At 40.1% G+C, this 21729-nt stretch overlaps 1 protein-coding gene and 1 long non-coding RNA gene across 2 annotated transcripts; one reads left to right on the top strand and one right to left on the bottom strand.

The window, feature by feature from the left end:
• Window positions 1–2056: 2056 nt before the first annotated feature.
• Window positions 2057–14731, bottom strand: tp53rk (TP53 regulating kinase). The gene is made up of 2 exons (XM_028426772.1): window positions 14230–14731; window positions 2057–3145 (listed from the first exon to the last, which is right to left on the bottom strand). The coding sequence occupies exons 1-2, from the start codon at window positions 14432–14434 to the stop codon at window positions 2664–2666; spliced, it is 687 nt and encodes a 228-aa protein (XP_028282573.1). The 5' UTR covers window positions 14435–14731; the 3' UTR covers window positions 2057–2663.
• Window positions 10668–13275, top strand: LOC114449270 (uncharacterized). The gene is made up of 6 exons (XR_003671969.1): window positions 10668–10870; window positions 11274–11329; window positions 11412–11948; window positions 12061–12228; window positions 12424–12519; window positions 12721–13275. It is a non-coding gene; the product is annotated as an uncharacterized LOC114449270 (long non-coding RNA).
• Window positions 14732–21729: the final 6998 nt, after the last annotated feature.

Below are 21729 nucleotides of genomic sequence, written 5' to 3'. Positions count from 1 at the left end.
ATACCCTCATCTAATGATATCAGCAAAAAAACTGTTAAGGAATATTTAGACAATTGTTTTTGTCATGTTATAATAATTTACAGACACTATCATGTCGTGTCCTGCGCACAGAGCGACACTGAACACAGGAGCGCTGCTGGTCGTCCAGCCAGTAGGTGGCGCAGTGACTGTAGCATATCAGCAACACGTGCAGAGTCAGATGTTCAGCATGCCTTATTTTTTTCATCCACATAGGATGAAGTTTGTGGGTGATACAGCCAAAAATATATCCATTTCCTGTGCATTGGTGAAGGGTCAACTTTGTGGCGGCGCCACAGCCAGACCGCGTGATGAACTGCGTTTTTGATAACTTTTGGTCCCTAATGTTTTAGGGTAACCAATTTTCAACTGGATTGGACAAATCCCCTAGGAGGAGTTCGTAAAAGTGCGGGGAGTGAAAAATGCAAAATGGCGAGGTTTTTTTTTTTAAAATGGCGGAATTCCTGTGCGTTTTAGAGGTTACCTCCAAGAGACTTTTTTTCTCGTCTACAGGTCATACATATGCGTACTAATTTTCGTGTCAGTAGGTCAAATGTGGAAGCAGATCTCATTATAGGCGGCGCTCCTGAGCCATGTGGCCACGTCCACATATGACGATAAGGTGATATGAAAAGGTGCACGGGGGCTGATGTCTTACTCTATAAGAGGCAGGTAGGATGAACAAATCAAGAATCACAGCAGTTTTCTCTATGGTGGCAAAGGGTCAACTTCATGGTGTTACCCCACCCACACGGTGTAACGTCGAGCTGCGTTTTTGATAACTTTTGCTCAGCTATGTCTTTAGAACCATGTGACAAAATCTCAGGTCTATCAGAGTATTTCCCTAGGAGGAGTTAGTTCAAATACGATTTTGATATTTTAACCGACTTCCAGTCTGGTTTTAGAAAACAGCACAGCACTGTCACAGCCACCTTAAAAGTTTTAAATGATTTTATCCATGGTCTGGACTACAAGCAACACTGTGTAGCTCTGTTTATGGACCTGTCAAAGGCATTTGACATGGTAGACCACCCTCTCCTGATTAAAACCTTGTCAAATATAGGTTTCTCAAACCAAGCTGCTGCTTGGTTTGCCAACTACCTCTCAAATAGATCCCAGTGTGTACAAATGGCGGGTTCTGTATCATCTTCTCTTGGGATCACAAGGGGAGTGCCACAGGGCTCAGTTTTAGGACCTATTTTATGTTCTATTTATATTAATAATATGTGTTTTAATCTGTCAAATGCCACATCACTTTTATGCTGATGACACAGTCATTTACTGCTGCTCTGCTTCACTTGCACAAGCCTTTGTGTTTTTACAGTCTGCTTTTAACACTGTTCTGCAATCTGCAATCACTGAACTTGGTTTTAAATGCAGAGAAAACAAAAGTGATGGCACTCTCACCAGGTGTAGAGGACAGGATAACTTGCCGGTAATAACAACACTCCAAGGAAAACACATTGAACTGGTCACCAGCTATAAATATCTTGGATTCTTACTTGACTCAGAGCTGTCATTCAAACCACATATTTAAAACTTAGTCCACAAATTGAAGGTGAAACTTGGGTTTTATTTTCGGAACAAATGTTGTTTTTCTCTCAGAGCCCACAGACTTCTGGTATCGGCAACCTTTTTACCACTGATTGACTATGGTGATGTTGTATACATGACTGCGTCGTCAAAATGCCTCCAGTCCTTAAACACCGTTTATCACTGTGCCTTGAGGTTTGTGACTGGCTGTACCCGCCTCACCCATCACTGTGAACTGTATGCCAAAGCTGAGTGGCCTTCCCTGAGCACAAGGAGGCACACCCACTGGATGGCATTGGTCTATAAGACCCTCCTTGGTTTGGCTCCACCTTATCTGTGTACTCTTCTCCAGCGAACTACCAGCCACTATGCCCTACGTTCCAGTGGCATTTACCACCTGCAGGTCCCTCATGTGCGGACTAAGCTAGGAAAGCGGGCCTTTAGCTACTCTGCCCCTTCAGCCTGGAATACCCTCCAGACTAATTTAAAAATCTCTGAGCTTATCTCATTTAAAACATTTAATTCTTTATTACACATTAGGCAAAAAGCATCCATTCATCAGTGCCTGTGTTTTTAAGATATCTTTCTACTTTTACGTTTACCAACTTTAAAATGTTGTTCTAATGTTCTTGACGTGTGCTGCTGACCACTTGGCCAGGTCACCCTTGTAAATGAGATCTGGATCTCAATGGGTTTTTTACCTGGTTGAATAAAGGTTAAATAAAAATAAAATACGAGGTGTGGAACATGGAAATCAGCCTGAACACGATTCATACTAGTAGGTGGCGCTAGGAGTGTATCAGCTGATTAGCATATCAATCTGTTCAGAATGACAGGCTCAGCGTGCCTGATTTTTTTCATCCACACTGGATGAATTGTGTGGGAGATACAGGCACAAATACATCCCACAATATCTCCATTGTGGGACAAATATAGGGTTTCTTAATCTTAATACTAATAATAATTCCTTTAACAATACAATAAGTCAGTGCTTAGGCAATAAAAAAAACAAGGCATTTTTTATTTTACTTTACACAGCAGTCTTTATATCAGTGTCATATTTCCATGTTTTCTGTTCAAATTCTGATTGTCCCTATGCACACAGCATTGATTCACCCCACCATGGATCTCTTCCTCCCCCTTAGCCGGACCTCATCCAGCTTTTTAATGACAGCAGGCGACTTCTTTGATGACGCAGCGTAACCTTCCAGCAGCTTCCTAAACAGTACCTCTGTGTTGGGGTGGGTACTGAGAAAAGCCTTCTCCAACACATACAAGTCCACTCCCTTATCTTCTGGTAGGGCAGAGATGTAACTCAGGCCAAAGTCAATAAGAACCAGGTCGGTCTGGTGTATGTCCACTGTGCTGCATCTCAGCAACATATTGGATGTGGTCAGGTCTCCATGGATCACATCCTCATCATGCATTTTGGCTAGAATCTGTCCCACCTGCTCAGCCAGACGCAGCAGCTCCTGCTCCTTACACTGCTGAATAGATGCAATGTAGTCACTTACAGTCAAGGAACCTGTGATTTCCTCCAGGAAAATACAGTGTGAGGTGTAGTCCACAAAGTATACCACAGGAACAGATATGCCTGGGGATAAGAAAGGGTCTGTTTAATTGGTTGCATGCTTATCTGCAAATATGCATATACTATGAACCTCTAGTCTGGCATTAAATGTCCTAAACAAAGGAACTAGAAATCCTGCTGTCAACCTGCCACTTACACCCCAAAAGCAAGCATCCTGGCTGTTGGTTTAATTTACCCCACAGTTTTTTTTACCGTTTGCTATGGTTGTTTATATTTATGTACACTAAATTGTGGTATTAGTTATTAGTGTATTAGTATAATGGCAATGCTAGCAAGCAAACATCAAACCAAATAATCCAGACTCCCAGGTAGATCTGGTTGGTAAATTGTCTAGCTTTGTGTTTGCAAATCATCAGCTAACAAGTAGAAAATATTTTGCTTATAATAATTAACACGCAAGCTGTATATTTTTTCCATAATGTGATCAAATGGCAATCTAAACAATCTATCTATCTGCCAATGTCAATTAGAAATTATTTAAACCATATACACCTTTATTTATTTGATAGTTGTGATTGAGATATATATTTGTTTTCTTCAACACATTTCTAATGTAGCTACAGTATTCTCTCTCATCTTCTTCACCTCTCTTCCTCTGTCTCTGTCTCCCCTCCCTTTCTAAAGCTGAGCTCCAGCTGACAGACTTTTCATTCTGTCTGTTACAGTTTAAGCTGTATCAGGGTATATGCAGGAATCCTGAGGTTAATTTCAATACCTTTTTAAGACTTTTTAAAAACCTTTCAAAAATATTTTAAGACCCCATCGCCCCCTTTAAGCTGTTGTTAGGAACACATCTTTAACAGTTGTAGTTTGCAGTTTAACAGAAATGAGGTAAGCTGAATACATTAAACTTAACATAGGTATATTGATACCCTTCAGGCAGTTTTCAAATTAGTAGTAATTTGTAATTAAGTAAATAAGTAATTAATAGGTCGCTAAATCCAGACAGCTATTGGAAGTGCACAGTAGTCTGCCTGTCACTCGTTTAGGAATTTATGTGCGGTGAAGCCATGTGTGCCGTGTGAGCCTGTTGAGTTGTGTGGGTCTCGCTCTCAATGCGTGAGCCGAGAAATTCAAGAGGCAACGTAACGCTAAAAACATTGTGAATTAACACCGCAGTTTGTTCTTAATCACTGTCCATATATTTTGTACACATCAGTACATTCTATACGAACAGGCTTAATGATCACATATCATCCTGAAATGAATTTGGACCTTGTATAATGAACAGTTATATAAAAATATTTTAATGCTGATAGTACTCTGTCTGCCTGTCAGAAATCCATAATGAAGATTTAAAGTTCATACAGCACTCTTCAGTTCCATGTTTGCTTTCTCTCTGTATTTTCTGGCTGTCGTTCCTCACTTATCTGCCAATGTGAATTAAAAATTATTTAAATTATACACACCATTATTTATTTAATAGCTGTGATTGAGATATATATTTTGTTTTCTTCAACACATTTCTAATGTAGGTACAGTATCTCTTCTTTCATCTTCCTCACCTCTCTTCCTCTCTGCCTCCTCTCTTTCCAAAGCTGAGCTCCAGCTGACAGACTTTTCATTATGTCTGTTACAGTTTAGCTGTATGCAGACATCATACTGGCAGACAATGCTCCACTATAGCAGGTTAACAATACTTTTTAAATGGGCGTTCGTCATGTAACCATGTACTATAACTCCTTAAAACTAGCTGAGTGCTGTCAGTCAGAGTGACTCAGCCTTCATGGATGAACCTCACAGGTCAGATAACACTGTCCATCAGACCTGTTGTTCAGTCTGTTATAATGCTACGAGCACGTCACGCCCAATCCCTGAACATTAATGGCTTGTTATCGTCACTCATTCAGGTCAACAGCAAATTAGAAAAACCCGCATAGTAGCAACAAATCCTGCTCCTCTGCTGCATGTTCCCCTAAACTGTGGTTTCTGCTGTTCAGCTGCGAAGCGTCTTTGAACCTTGTCTGTCTGTGTGCGCGCTGCGCGGTGCAGTGAGAGGGCCGTATGAGTTCTGCACACACGTTTCAAAAAGTCCGGGCCGAAACGAACTTTGTTCTTGTTCTTAGCACCTCGGGAACACACACATTTCTCTGTTTAGCACACAGCATATGTCCGTGTTCTTCTTCTTCTGGATTTTCGACAGATGGTCTCGGTCTGACTGCAAATGTACACACACACACAGACACACGGGGTCCCGCCCTTCACCGTCTCTGATTAGTTTAGACCACGAGATGAGCCTGACGTGTGTCTGTTGTTGGACCACCGGGAGAGTCGCGGAGAATGTATTTCCCTCTAACAGCTGGTCACACCGGCGCAACCTCATATTTTTTCGCCGTCAGGTGACATCGTGAAGAGGAAAATAAATATTCATGGCTACTTTCTGGAGTCAAAGGTTGAATCACAATAAAATTTAATACCTCATGAAATGGGGATTAAGACTTTTCAATACTTTTTAAGGGCCTTAATTTTCCCACAATTGATTTATCAACCTTTAATACTTTTTAAGACCCCGCGGACACCCTGTGTATGCAGATATCATACTGGCAGACAATGGTCCACTATAGCAGGATAATTACAATATTTTTTAAATGGGCGTTCATCATGCACTATTACTCCTTAAAACTAGCTGACTGCTGACAGTCACAGTGACTCAGCCTTCATGGATGGTACCACGCAGGTCAAATAACACTGTCTGTCAGACCCGTTGTTCAGTCTAATGCTACGAGCACGTCACGCCCCCTCCCTGAACATTACCGGCTCGTTATCGTCACTCATTCAGGTCAACAGCAAATTAGCAAAACCTGCATAGTAGCAACAAATCCTCCTCCTCCGCTGCATGTTCACCTGAACTGTGGTTTCTGCTGTTCAGCAGCAAAACGTCTTCTAACATTAATTTAACGTCACCTAGAGCAATGTTTGCGATCCCCCGTCTCTACGGTGTGCAGTTCATCCCATTACGCGCAGGGACACGGACGGACACACAATCTAACACAAAATGAAATGAAATGGATTTTTCTGTGAAACAGTGTTAGGTGCACTAATATTTCCATTTCAGTAAATGTGGCTGTACTGCCTGTAATTTTTGTTGCTTGAAACAGTGACCAACGATCCCCATTTGGTGGTAATTTCTCTCTCCATGTTAGAAATAGACTGGCGACCTGTACAGGGTGTACCCACCTCCTCCCCTTAGACAGCTAAGCTAGGATCCAACCTCCCATGACCCTGTAGTGCAGGACAAGGCACTAACAATAATAGATGAATAGCCTCTCTAGCATATTCTAGAGCAGATTTGTTTAGTCTCAGCACAACCATTTTTAAATGATTGAATGTGTGTTTAAGTTCTCCCTTTTCAATTTACAAATACTTATTACTTACTAAATGCATACTTGTGTTCTCATAGTTCTCCCTAAAAAGTCTATCAGACAGCTGCGTCTGTCTTAACAGTGTGTCTGTTTTACTTAAAAGTAAAAAGTTTTAACAATGATTTATAGTTTAATACACATTTGTCATTGAAATGTTAAGTTTAATGTGTGTCAGTGTTTTTAACAAGACGTTCAGGACTCAGGACTCAACTTAAATTTATGGACTCCTTGCTAGCCACGCTAGATTGCATCAATGTGTAGTTAGCTGCTCATCCAAAGCCTGATAAAAAAATCCAGTTTAAACAAGTAGCAGTGAGCAGACGTTGTTAGTTAAAACGACATGTTATGAGCTGCATGAATGTAGACTTATGTTTAAACGTGATGTGAAGCAACAAGTTCTACGGTACATACAGATATGTTTTTATTCAGCATAATAACAATGTGTTACAGTCTGTAGAAGTGGTCTCTGTTTTGCTCATAGTGGCGTTACATGTGCTGTATTTTTACACCGAGTGTCTGATCATAACTTGTATTAATATGTGGCCTGTCTGGTGCTGGGGACTCCAGCTGCTCGCAGTGTGTAAAGCAGCTGCTCCTGTCAGACTTTGAATAAAGTCTGAAACAAGCTGAATCAGCCCTTTGTGTTTTTCAGAGGACATTTCCACCTGTGCACACCTGTGTTTGGATGTCTGAAGACATCACCTGTCTGCAGCTGAGAGTCCTGAGCACTAGGTTTTATATCAGTGTCACAGTGTAATCTTACTCAATGCCCTTGGACATCATTTGTGATTCTCAAATGATGATTTTATGTTTAATATGCCTGCATACTTTGAATTTTAATAAAACCGGCTATGATATAAAAGCCCTTAATTTACCTTGTGAATTTTACAGGACACTTTGAATTCGTGTTAGCATATCATTGATACGTACAGGGAGCATTCATAAATAATCTTAATAGTCCACACTGGACATATGACAGGATGTGATCAATAAATAATTCAGCCTCCAATTGAATTTACAAGTGTAAATTAGGGATGTCCCGATCAGGTTTTTTTGCCTTTGAGTCCGAGTCCGAGTCATTTGATTTTGAGTATCTGCCGATACCGAGTACCGATCCGATACTTTCAAGATTCTCCATAAGATCAATAAACTTTAATTTCTAAAGAACATTTAACACTGGAAAGGCCCTCAATCATCAACATTATTATTATTATTATTATTGTTATTATTAATTATATTAATATTAATGTTAATATTATTATTATGAGTAGTGGTAGGCCTATTACCATAGCTTATCTGAGCATAGTCAATGGAGTTAAGTCAAACCAACTAGCACGTCATGAGCAACAGAGAGCCAAACAACACGCACTCTATGGGAGTGGGCTGACCTGTACGCACATGTGCTTGTGTGCGCACGCGTTTGCATGTGTGTATGCGCATCAGGCCGCTGCAGACAGCTGCAGTGAATTTTACAAACGCCACCATGTAGACAGAAACACATAGAAACTGACAGCAGAGATGGCACAAGAGGACTGGGCAAGAGAACTAGAATGGGTGGCGCTGCAGCGAGTGCCGCCAGTGAGAAGGCAGAGAACTTCACTCGTACAACGGGTGTCTCTCTGATAGCAGGTTCTATACATGAGCATGTTTAGTGTCGTGGTGAATTGTGGCAAAGTGTTGAAACGGTGTTGAGCAGCTTCACAGCTCTCTGTGTTGCTGTAACGTCCAAGCCCTGCAGCGCTGTGACGCACCGTGGCGACAGCGAGCTGACCGTGGTCTGCTCAGAACATCCCGTAAACGTTACACAATGAGTTAAAAAATAAGAACTACCTGTTGATTTGACACATTTTAAGACAGAAGCCGCGGGCCATATAAAGTCCGACGGCCTTTATACGCTACGACGCACCGGAGTGACGCCTTTTGTCATCCAGTCTCTTTGGCAGCGAGAGGGAGAGAGAGAGAGAGAGAGAAAGAGAGGAAAACAAACCAGCATGCAAATGTAATTTATCGTGGCCGAAAAACTTATCGAGCCCATTCAATTTATCATGCAATTAATTGATTTATTGTTTATCGTGACAGGCCTAGTCATAGCCACCCTGCACAGAAGGCATTAACTTTGAGAGCCCTAATAAATATATGTCCGAGTCCTGATCGGGAGGTAACAGCCGATTTCCGATCACGTGATCGGATCGGGACATCCCTAGTGTAAATAGTTGGATATTTAGAGTGAACATCTGGATCTTCAATAATAACTCAATTATGAATACTGTAGAAAGGGTAAAGTGGAGGAACAATAATACTTGATAAATAACATAGTGACGCATCAGTCTGTACTTTTAGTGAATAACATCAACATGTGTGTAGAATTATGAGCCGTCATCACAATAAAGATGGACACAGTACAACAGTCTGTTCCTAATATACTTCAAACATTGGAGCTTCGGTGATAAAAATCCAAGCTTCCAGTGTTATATATTATGGAAGTTTTTATCCAATCATATTTCAGCTAGCATCTGTTGTCAGGTTCTGTGAAATCTGCCTAACGCCTTCAGAATCAACCAATAACCGGAAGGTTGGTGGTTCAATTCCAACTGCTACCTAAGTCATTGTTGTGTGTCCTTGGGCAAGCCACTTCACCTGTGCGGCGCGCCTTGCTAGTCATTGTATGACACATAAAAAAAAAAAGTTGCACTATCCAATGAGATCTTGAGGCAGCGACACCAAGGCCAGCTGGAAGGTCTTACGCTGAATTGGATATGAACGAGTCTGGCGATCGGATAAGCACTCACAAGAGCCTAAATGGCGGCACTTGGCAAAGTATCTGAACTAAATTTGGAGACCCGATTGATACCAACAGCTACAGCTATGTTTTTTAATCCATGATGGCTGAAGGAGGAGAAGCGATAGGTCTGGTTACAGACACTTGCGACACCATTTTCAAGACTTTTCACAAAAAGCTGGATCTTGTGAGAAGCGGTTGGCCAACCCCTGTGCTAGCTAGCCTGTCTGACTGTGACTGTCCCTGTGTCCACTGCTTCTGCTGAGCCGTCATTCTTGGCATTAAAGCGTATTAAAACTTATGCCAGAAACACAAGCTTGCATACACGGTCAGCATTAGCCTCCATGTCCACAGAAAAGGATGGAACTAAAACGCACAGATACACTCAAGACTTCTTGAGAAAAGAAATGAGGATGGATTTTATTTTCAAATAACCCGGCACTGTGGAGGAGATCTGTGTTAGTAAGTGGAAGCATTTTATTTTCATTTTATCTCTTAAACTCACCTTTTATTTTGGACTTTGACAGTATCCCTGATCTTAGTTTTCCACTCTTAATTGTTAATGTGTGCTTATTGGTTGTAATTGCTCAGGAAATCAAGTGTTGCTCAGCTATCTTATATTAAGATGATATGTTTAAATGTAATTCTATGGAGCCAAATCAGGGTCATAAGTTTTGTTCACTTGAAAAAATAAAATTCATTCAAAAACTAAAACTTGAAACTGAAACTTTATGTTTTGATGTTAATTTTTTCAGTTCAATTTGTTTGTTTTGAATCAACTTTAAAATTCTTTTGAATAAATGGTTTATTTTCAGGATTTCAACATAAAAAAAAAATCAACATCAAAACATAAAGTTTCAGTTTGGAGTGTTTAAATGAATTTTATTTTTTCAAGTGAACAAAACTTATGACCCCGATTTGGCTCCATACTATTTTACAATTACGTAAGTATTCTTGAGCCATGGTGTCATATTGATGTTATTATGAGGTGTATTAATTTAGGTAGGACTAAGTGGGACGTCATTGAAGGCCTATGTGTGATATGCACGGCCCACCACTGCATTAATTTGGAAATTAAATTGGTTTAAGTGTCGACTATTTTTTAAAGCATGTTCCATGTCATTCTCTTAGCATATACACTGTAAACCCGAACAGTACTACCAACTCATAACTATTGCATGCAAAGTAAGTCAAAGTGGGCTAATTAGTTCACCTGACACTGAAACATTAAGTATTCGAACGAATAATTTCATTTTGATTTCACATGGCTTAGTAAGTGTAAGTGAACACTGTCACTTAACTTCAAATGTCTAAGTTAACAGTTGTACGTGCGAGGACGTGACGTCTGACGTCACTATACCCAACCGATCAGGGCACGTACCCAGAAAATTCAAGATGGCTGGATCGTAGCGGTGGATGCAACGAAACGAACAAAGGAGGAACAACAATAATATTCAGCGAAAAACCTGCACAACGGAACAACAGAACGCGGATTTTATCGCCGTGCTGTTGTAAAATTGTGTTATTATCTTTGTTTTGTGTTCTGGGACGCCGACTTCAGGATTTGAAAGTTTCGCGCGCGAACCGGTGAGTAACGTTACAAAAGTTTAGCAAAAGTTCACTAACTTGTATACAGTTATCTTTTGTTAAACGCTGTTTAACGATATTTATGTTTAAACTAAAGCTTAATTAGTGATTATCATCAGTGTTGCTGCTCCTCCCAGGTCGGTAACATTACTTACGACACACACGAGGAAAGAGCCGTTCTTTGACTTGAGAAATATTCAAATATTGTTGAAATGTTTTAATATAAACAGTTGCTGCATATGTAAAAGTTTACGTTTTATTCGGCATCAAAAAATCACATTATGTTGAGAACGGTCGTCTAACGCAGTTGCCCTCGCCAGTAAGGAATTGACAAAATAATACATATACAATAATATACGTTACACCTTAAGCATCATTAAATTGTGCTCTCTGTTATGTTTAGTGCCATAGAGCGGTTGGATATGAGAAGTTTGTAATTGTGACCAACCAACAGTATTGGTGAGTAAAGTATGTATTTAAAAAATTTGATTATGACGTTCATCATGATTTGGAAATAAATTTGTTCATTCTTTCCCTGCAGGATTTGTGGGACCTCTTCCGCCCCAGTTCAAGGAAAACATGGCTGAAACAATGTACAGCTTCAAGCCATATCCACATGACAAAGAAGTGGGTATGGCTGCTGAAGCTCTAGCAGCTCATCCATGCCTCAGAGAACATGGAAGTAAAAATGGATGGTATGGATGGAAGGTGGCCTTGAAGTTCAAGATGGGGAATTATCGCTCTAAGTTGGCCAGATCTGGTTGTGTGGAGGTCTCTGTCAATGCAGGCAAGAGGAGCCGTACCAACCCTGAAAATGATCATCCTCATTCCAAAATCAAAAGAGCGAGAAGAGCTGAGGTGAATTACCTGCCCAACTTTCCCTGGGGAGAGAATGAGGCAACTTTGGAGGAAATGAGAGTACAGATTGTACAAGAGACTGAAAAGACTGAGAGAGACCAGATGCTAATAGAAGCTCATGCACACAACCTTTGCTCTTCACCGCCAACAAATTGTTCAAGGAAGTCCACAGGTGAGGGAATTCCTGGAGTACTGGCCAGCATTGCGAAGGCAGTCACAGGTAAATATATAGTATGTTAAGTTAATAAAAGCAATTGGTATTTAACATTTCATGTAGAAAATATTTGACAACTCCACATTGTTCTTACACCTAAATATTTATACGTGTACAGGTGTTTGCAGAATTCCATCGAATTACAAACGTACATCTACGCAACCAGTTTTACAGTGAACTTGACTGATACACACCAAAGCTAGTTTCGCTGTATCGACAGAAGTCCTCAAGGACAGGAAAGGGAGCAGAGGCACTGCGAGAGATGCTCAGAATTTATGACTTGGAGGTAAGTTTATGTTTGACTTTAACACGGGGACATTGTTGATCATATAATGTGTTGTCATTACAGATCACAAATATTTTTGATAGTAGTCGATTATCCTGCTGAATCATATATATAACTATTTTTAACATTGAAACACTGAAGCATTCCACTGCCTTACCAAGATATTTCTATAATTTGTCTTTTTTCTCAATCTAGGAAGAACGTGATATCAACAGCCGACGCACTCTGGCTCTTCGTGCACTTCCAGTGTATCTCCGGGAGGATGACACTGAATTCTACAAAACCTGGAATGTAAGTATTCACTTTCACTTCACTCTTGCACACACAGACTGATCTCTCTGTTCTTGGCATGACTCTAGCTCATGTTGCTCTCTCCAGTACTCCTTAGGTTTTGTTGTTTGTTTAGTTGGTGTGAACTTGTTAACTACAAACAAGGATTGTGTGGCATCCTTCTGGATTTGTTGTTTTAATTGGTTTTCCTGTGTTTTGCAGGGTGAGGATGACATGGAGACAACTGACATACAGCTAGGGCTCTTCTCTGTGGTCCCTGACTCGACTGGTTCCATCATCCCTGATAACATATCCATTGTGATAGAGGATGAAGTTGTTATGAGCGAGATTCCCAGGTTGGCTGATGCATTTGTGGTGCTGCTTGGTTTAATCTATGCATTACACATGGATTATCCAAAGAAAATCACTCATACATTCACATTCATCCAGAAAGTGCTGATGTGCTTGGATGATAACAAACCTTTGAAACCATGCCTACTCTCCCTGACAAATGATTTGTTAAAAGAATAGAAAAGGTGAGAAATGCACACCTGCTGAGTGCAGGCATTCATGTCAGCAACATGCCAGGCTATGGCTGACAGCCATGTTCTGTTGTTCATTCTTAGATGTGTCTGATATTATAGACCAGTCCATTTAAATGTTGAAAGCACTTTTGCATATGCTGTTTAGAATGAGAGGTTCATTTTTTGTTTATTATGTTGTACTGCCTCCTCATTGATCAGTATGCCCTCATTGTTAATGGCAATTCAGTTATTTATTTATATTATAGTTTAATTCTGTTATTTGGTATGTTTTTCCTCTTTTGCATAAAAATTAGATGTTCATGCTGCTACTATGGGAACATTTGTTCATTCCCAATTATTTGAAATTGAAAACATACAAATGTTTACAATATTTCAGTTTTAGTAAGCCTGATATTTAAAAAAAAAAAAACATAAGAGTTGGTAATACCTTTTTAAAAGGTTTTAAGGTGCTGTTTTATACCTTAATAAATTTTTGGAATTTTGACAGAAACACTTTAGTCAAGAACCTTTTATTGCATGGATGATGTTTCTCTTGCACAATCATACATATATGGTTACAGTTCTACAGTTACATATACACAACTTTATCTGCACAATTTGCAGTTATTTTTTGGCATGCCTTTGGGGGGCAGAACCCCTTTTTAGCTGGACCCCTGGTCTATAGCAGCTATTTTGGTTTTGAGCATTACAAACATGTACGTTTTAAGTTTGCAAGTGGTAAATATTTTGAGTTCATTAAGGTATAATATTTTGAGTAGATACTATTGATATAATACATTGTGTACAGTAGATTTTTTCAAGTCCATATAATTTATTTTTATAAGTGTCATTAAATTAAATCATTAAAGTGTGAAGAAGACATAAATATTAAGTTAAGTGAATTAATAAAATGATATTGAACTCAGAATATAGATTAAGTTAACTGCACACATATTCTTCAAGTATTGTGTAACTCAAAAATTTTAGCAGAGTAACTCAAAAGTTTTTATGTAATCAGTTACATCAAAAATTTTGAGTTTACTGAACTTGTTCGGGTTTACAGTGTATAATAGTGTCGTTGCTTACAGTCGCTCTGTGTGTGACTGTACCGATATGGAGCTCGTCCCCATTGCCTTGAACGTAAAAGTGTCGTAGAAACACCCCATTAAACTGGAACATTCGCAACGATGTAGGCTGTGGGACTTGCCTGCTTTCCTGCAGCGCAATATGGAGCGGACCTCCTGCGTTGTTCTGCGGTGCGTCAGCTTTTCGTCCAGCGCCGGGTGTCTGTACCGTTTCGGGAATCTCTCCTTTACTATCGCTGGCTTCCCCAGAAACTCTGCCCGGTACACTCGAGCTTCTGCTCCCTGTTTTATTAATTTATCTTTACTGAGAAAATCCGGCAACGCCATGCTCCTCTCCTGGTATTTGGTTTTCTTCCGCGTTCTTTAACAGTGTAGCGTGGCTGTGGCTGGCTGTCGGTGTCCTCGTCTTGCGCTCTTCTTCTTCTTCCTTTTGTTTTACGGCGGTTGGCAACCAACTTAAATGAGCATTACCGCCACCTACTGTTCCGGAGTATGGGACATTGCGCGAGCTCACAATCTCATAGATAGATAGATATTTACTTTATTAATCCCGTGGGGACATTAAGTTGTAGCAGCAGCATATCAAAAAGCAACAAATACAATAAACTAAACCTAATTTCTTGTATAAAATCTTTTTATATTATATATACTTTTTATATTTCTTGTATATTTAAACTACTAACTCATCAGTACTGCCTATATCCTCACATATATCCCTGTCTCTTTTAAAAAGGACACTAGCGCGTTTTAGAAGCATCCCAGAAACGTTGCTGCGCGCTGCTCCGCGAGTGATACGCGGCAGGTCTATTTTGGAGATGTGTCGCGCCCAACACGCGTTTATTTGCACCAACTACATCGAGCAGACAGGAAGTCAGTCACCAGAATAAACATTTCCGGTGGATTTTCAAAATAAAACGCTGTCAGACTGAACTCTCGCTGATTTAACATCGCTACCGGCAGAGAAACAGCCACAGCCATGTATGAGGAGAGATTCAGTTAGAAAACTAGAGAAACGGCATTTTATATGATAGAACATGCTTTTATAAGGACGACACCAGAAAGGAAAAGGCAGGGAGAGAAGCAGCAGCTTTTCTCAGAGTGTTGAGGGAGTAAACTGAGTTTTTCAGTAACTGCTCTGTAACCCTGCCTGACACATGTAGAGAGGACATTAACCATCCGATAAACAGTAGGGGTGGGCGAATCGATCTAAATATCGATAGTATCGATACCAAAGTTGGGATCAGTAATTACTCGATACTAGCGTGATGAGATCGATATTTCTGTGGAAGTTTCTCTTCTATACCTTCAGCAACTTTAAGCTGGATCCATACTCCGCGAGACAAAGACATTTTTCCCCCCTGCAGACGTTACGCCCACAAAATGACGTCATTTTTTGTCTCTGACCGCCCGCTGATCCGCACTCCTGTGCACAGGGCCCGGGCCGAACTTTGTCTTTCAAGGCTGTGCGGCAACCATGCTGTGATTGGTCGGAATTTATTGTGGGCGTGATGAAAGTGGAGAAGCGCAAGAGCCTCTCCAGGTATATAGGTAGGTGTATAAACAGCACTGATTCAACAGATACTGGTTTTGCATGATGAGCAATAAAAGAAAGAAAGAAAGGCAAGTCAGGGTGATTTGTCACCAATAACTCCAGACATTCACACATACCAGATGGTGACTGTTATTACCATTCTATATACTCCTACATACCCGGGCATAATAGGCTCGTTAACAGTATATCTTTGCTATTGTTACTTTTAATGTCGCATCTTCACAGCTCATCACCGGACAGTTTGAAGTATCGCAGGCACATTGGAACACAGTAGATGTGCAAATGTGGTCATAAAGGCACAAACACTGAATCTTTGCTGTTGTTACTTTTAATGTCGCATTTTCACAACTCATCGCCGGACATCTCACGCTGTTGCAGGCACCCTCTCTGTATAATGCCCTCTTGCCATGGCACAAGTCCTTGTGGTGTGTTAAAAAACTCAATAAAGTCTTTCCTTATAGTTTAGTGGGCGGGCCGTATGAGGAGTTCTGCACACACGCGTCTCGCGGAGTATGGTACCTCAGTGCGGAAAAGACCTTTTTTTTTATCTCTTACCACCCGTGGAGCGCGTTCTCCGCTCTTTGTCTCGCGGAGTATGGATCCAGCTTTACTCGTATTTACTCGCGGTGCAGACAGTGCTCCTCTCTCACTCTGCTCAGTGCGCAGGCGCACTCCGCCCCTCCCCCTCCTTCTCCACTCTGCCGGAGCAGACGGAGCTCCTGATTGGCTGTAAAGTACGGCTAGCATCATGGAGACAGCAGAGAGGAAGAGGAGTGCTGTTTGGAGTTATTTCACAGCGACAGACGAGAAGAAGAAACTGCTACTTGAGGGGTTCAGGAAAGCGACCTGCCACTGTGGAAACACAACTCATTTACACAAACATAAAGCAGCAGAGCCCAAAGACCTCGAGCTGCAGAGTAAACAGAGGGAGGAGGAAGAGGCAGATCCCCAAACATGAACCAGAGACAGTGGTCACTGACAAAGGCTTTACTGCACAACACTCATGAAGATCCAGGTAGATGATTTAAAGAAGTGAAGGTTTAGATTGAGTAATCTGCAGCATGAATTAATGGTGTCTTTCTGAGTGCTGTGATAAGACATGCAATTTTAGCAGAATGACTGAACAGTCATCATATCACCAGCTGAAATAAATCTTGTTTTTCTCAAATTCCAAAATATATCTAATAATGTAATTATATAAGTTTATATAATGATATGTATTTCAGTATGATTAATATAATTATGCTTTGGTGATAACTGTTGAAGGATCTTTATTCTTCATATTTAGGCTACATGCAGGTAGGTGTTAAACTTTTATAAAAGTATCTTAGTCATGCTGTTTCACCTGCATGATTCACAAAGAGCCATGGCTGTCACAAGGAGCATTGCTGACATGAGTGTGAAGTTAAAATTTCAAACTTATACAGTTCTGCACTTTTGTTTGCAGCTTGATTTACTTAACAAATGTTTCTTGTGTATTATTATTCTGCTAATCACGATAATCTATTTAAAGGCAAAAAAAGAAGGCGATACTGGCCCTGGATTTACTTGGTATCGGATCGATACTGAAATCTTCAGTATCGCCCACCCCTAATAAACAGGCAGATTACTACGTGACTTTGTGAATCTCACGAGAGTATGGAGGCAGCGCTACGCTTCTGAAACGCTCCTGGTGTAAATTGATGTTGTGAGACAGACGGGCGTATTACGTCCATAAAGCGCCACGCTACGCTCTCTTCTCTCCTAAAGCTGGATCCATACTCCGCGAGACAAAGAGCGGAGAACGAGCTCCACGGGTGGTAAGAGATACAAAAAAAAGGTCTTTTCTGCACTGAGGTACCATACTCCGCGAGACGCGTGTGTGCAGAACTCCTCATACGGCCCGCCCACTAAACTATAAGGAAAGACTTTACTGAGTTTTTTAACACACCACAAGGACTTGTGCCATGGCAAGAGGGCATTATACAGAGAGGGGGCCTGCAACAGCGTGAGATGTCCGGCGATGAGTTGTGAAAATGCGACATTAAAAGTAACAATAGCAAAGATTCAGTGTTTGTGCCTTTATGACCACATTTGCACATCTACTGTGTTCCAATGTGCCTGCGATACTTCAAACTGTCCGGTGATGAGCTGTGAAGATGCGACATTAAAAGTAACAATAGCAAAGATATACAGACATTGTTAACGAGCCTGTTATGCCCGGGTATGTAGGAGTATATAGAATGGTAATAACAGTCACCATCTGGTATGTGTGAATGTCTGGAGTTATTGGTGACAAATCACCCTGACTTGCCTTTCTTTCTTTCTTTTATTGCTCATCATGCAAAACCAGTATGGTCTTATCTAAATCTATTGAATCAGCGCTGTTTATACACCTACCTATATACCTGGAGAGGCTCTTGCGCTTCTCCACTTTCATCACGCCCACAATAAATTCCGACCAATCACAGCAGGGTTGCCGCACAGCCTTGAAAGACACCCCCCTGCACTCTGGACCCCGAACCCATGTTCGCAATGTGATATAAATGTCTCCCTTTCTGTCCAGTGTCCCACTCCCTTTGCAACTCCTGAGTTAATGCCTCCATACCATACATTTTGCTTCAATTTTACTACTTTTAACCATCATTCCCACGTTTCCCTTTTAAGAGCTTCTTTTGCCAATCTGTCCACGTCTTTGTTCCCACTGATCCCATCGTCTTGCGCTCTTCCTCTTCTTTCTTTTTTTAAGTTTATTGCACTACCGCCACCTACTGGACTGGAGTGTGGACAGGAGATTTGACAGAAAAAAACATCACTTAAATTCAATTTCCTATGATTTCTTGATTAACAATATCCTCATCCTTTTTTACATACACAAATGCAAATACATTAATTGATTAATCCTAGATTTTCTGTGTTTTATAACGAAATTGTTTCTTTCACTAAAGCCCCTAAAATAATTAGAGGGAAATATGTAATCAAACCCTTTAATTTGATTGACAAATATGATTTGCTAAATAAGCCCTAGCATCCTCTTTTACGTTTTACCTTTTCCTTTCACTCTCTGCTTTATGGATTTGTATTGTATCTATATTTGCGCTTTACACATCTGTAGGAGATGCCTATGTTGTAAATGTATTGTTTTTTCTTTTTTTTCTATATTATATGCACCTGTTCTGCTTGAATGACCATTGACAAAATGCCACATTGTAATGTAAATTAAAAAAAAAATAAAATATATAAAAATAAAACGTTGTCAATAAAAAAATATTCAATTTCATGTCCTCCATTGTTCAACCCCAAATGGGGTGGTGGTTAATCTGTCCCTCTCCATATGTCACACTTTTCCAGAAGTTTCCCATAAAATACTGTTAATAGCCAAAACATTTTTTTCTCTTAAAATGATCAATTAGTAACTTTCCTTCTGAGAACAGGGGTCTGCTATATTATACATATATACTTATATACCAAAATCACAAATGGAGCAAAGAAAACACTGCAACAACAAAACACAAAACAGACAAATCAAATAAAGGAAAGATTAAGGCCCCTTGAACAGTGGTGGTTATTCTGTCCCTTTCCTGACAGTTCTCTTCCACCTCCAGCTCGTCTACAACTTGCACAGGTTACATCCTCTGTGTGTTCTGTGCAACAAGATATTCTAATTTGGCTGAGAAATTGCATTTTCTGATTGGCCGCTAATAGTGTTGGGAAGTTCAACTCTTTTTACTGACTCAGATCTTTTACTGTCAAAAAAAATCAACAAATCTTCTTTGAGTCATTTCGTTCATTTTTACAGCAGGTGTCGCTGTATCCCTCTTGTGGGAAAGCAAATACAGCCGTTCCATACAGACCCAGACCTTACAGTCAAAACAGCAGGTTATTCGTTAAAACCAGGCCGGTCGCTATTTTAACCTGTGCAGCTTTCATTGAATTTATGGTAGTGGCTTAGCACATGAGGAAACTACGGTGGCCGGGAAGTGCAAACCAAAATTACAAAATGCAAAACACTTTTACAAAGCTTGAAACAAATTTACATTTTCAAAAACATTTTACATATCATAAAACAAAATTACATTGTCAAAACACATTTACAAGTATGAAAACAAATTTACAATTAAGAAAACAAATTAACAAGGCGCAAAACACATTTATGTATGTAGCAAAGTATTGTTTAAGTTCAGTAAATTAAAGAAGAAAAAAACATTTGTATGAAGCCACGTGACAGTATTGTGGAGTAGTATCCAGCAAATGAACACACGTGAAAATAAATATAGCTCATTATGGTGAACAAGTATTACAGTTTTTTTTTTAATAGGTAACAAGCGCTTACCCATTCTTCAGATACTTTTTCTAAACTGAACACAGACACATATCGACAAAACACAGTCAGCCAAATGGTTAATTTTATTCTCAAAAACACATTTTGTTAAATATACACTACACACTCTTCGTTTCAAAATACAATACATCTTTCTCTAACACACTAACTTCACCAAAACACTGGAAATCAGACTCAAAATGAAATTATTCTGTCACACATAAACACGTGTTTTCAGTTCACAAGGTACATGCAATCAATCAAAGTGCACCAGGCTTAAAAATACTGGCAACTGTTAGCATTACAAAAACTGCACAGATTTTCATGTTTCAGTTTTACAGGTCTTTGTCAGGGCCGATATAAGATGGAGGACACAAATGCAGCAGAGCCGGAAGTATCAGGCAAATCTGGTTTGGTTGGCCCAATTTATCCAACATAAATCAGCTGTTGAACTGTTTGCTAATTATCAGCTTATTTATGAGCTGATGTGTTGTTTTTGAGCTGACATGGTTGCAGAAGTAGAGGTTTTATACTGTAGCTAAGGTTTGGAATATTGTTATTTTTATTGTGGTGTGTTGTGTGCCAACATTTATACAAAAGACAAAAATGATCCATCATTATGGTGGTGAGTATAGCTTATCTGTTAAGAAAATGTAAGCATTGTAGAAATGTGTTTACTGACTGCATATTGTGAAAACGACATGAAATGTGTGAATGGTATGGTCACAACAGACCGATTCTGTGCACATTGAGTTCTGAAAATGTGACAATTGTTTGGACAAATGCTTGTTAGTGACTGAAAAAACTATAACATACACCCAATTCTTTCCCCTTATTTTGAACTTTAGTTCTATATTATGTGACAAAAATATTGTCAAAAAGCTTCTGAATCGTACTGAACTCATTTGATTTGACTGTTATTCCATACAATGTTGACAGAACAAGGCTACTTGTATGTGTGTGTGTGTGTGTGTGTGTGTGTGTGTATATATATATATATATATATATATATACACACACACACATACGTGTGTGCATGTATATCTGTGTGTGTCCGTATATATATGGACCTTTGCTTCAAGAAAGAGGTCCTAACTGGACCTCGTTAACTTTAAGTTGAATACCCCTGCTCTAAAGGAGGGACCAGAGCTGACTCTACTTCCTGAGAAGGCTGGGGTCCTTCAATCTGCCAGAAGCTGCTTCAGATGTTCTACCAGATGGTCTTTGCCAATGCTCTCTTTTATGAGATTAGTTGGTGCTGAACTGGACTCCTTAACATATTAGCTGAGAAGAGGATCCTCAGCAAGATATTGTCCATCCTGGGCAATGTCCACCACCCTCTGTACCAGACTATCATCAGGCAGAGCAGCTCCTTCAGTGACAGGCTTTTGTCCCTGGCCTGCTCCACAAAAAGCCAGGGTGCATTGCTGCAGACCCCACCTCTTCCTTCCAGGAAAAGGTACAAATACATGCTTACAGGTGAAAAAACCACCACCTCTGCGCAGTAAATGCTGGGAGGGGAAGCTGCTTTATTGCTGTTGTCTCTTCACAGCTGCTCTTTTGGCAAGTGACTGCGATTTTACTTTCTTCTTTTTTAGACTCTGTTGACACTGGGGAAATCAATCCGGCTAGAGCAGGATTTGGGCCATATCTGGATATATCTGGATAGTTATTTTCTGAGGCCCCGTTCACACTGGAGAAAGTTAATCCTGCTAGAGTAGGATTGTATCTGGATAGTCTTTAAACTATTTTAAACCTATTTTTAAATCT

The sequence above is a fragment of the Parambassis ranga genome, chromosome 17 (assembly GCF_900634625.1).
Source record: "Parambassis ranga chromosome 17, fParRan2.1, whole genome shotgun sequence".
Taxonomy (NCBI): domain Eukaryota; kingdom Metazoa; phylum Chordata; class Actinopteri; family Ambassidae; genus Parambassis; species Parambassis ranga.
This window is presented reverse-complemented; position numbering and strand designations above follow the sequence as displayed.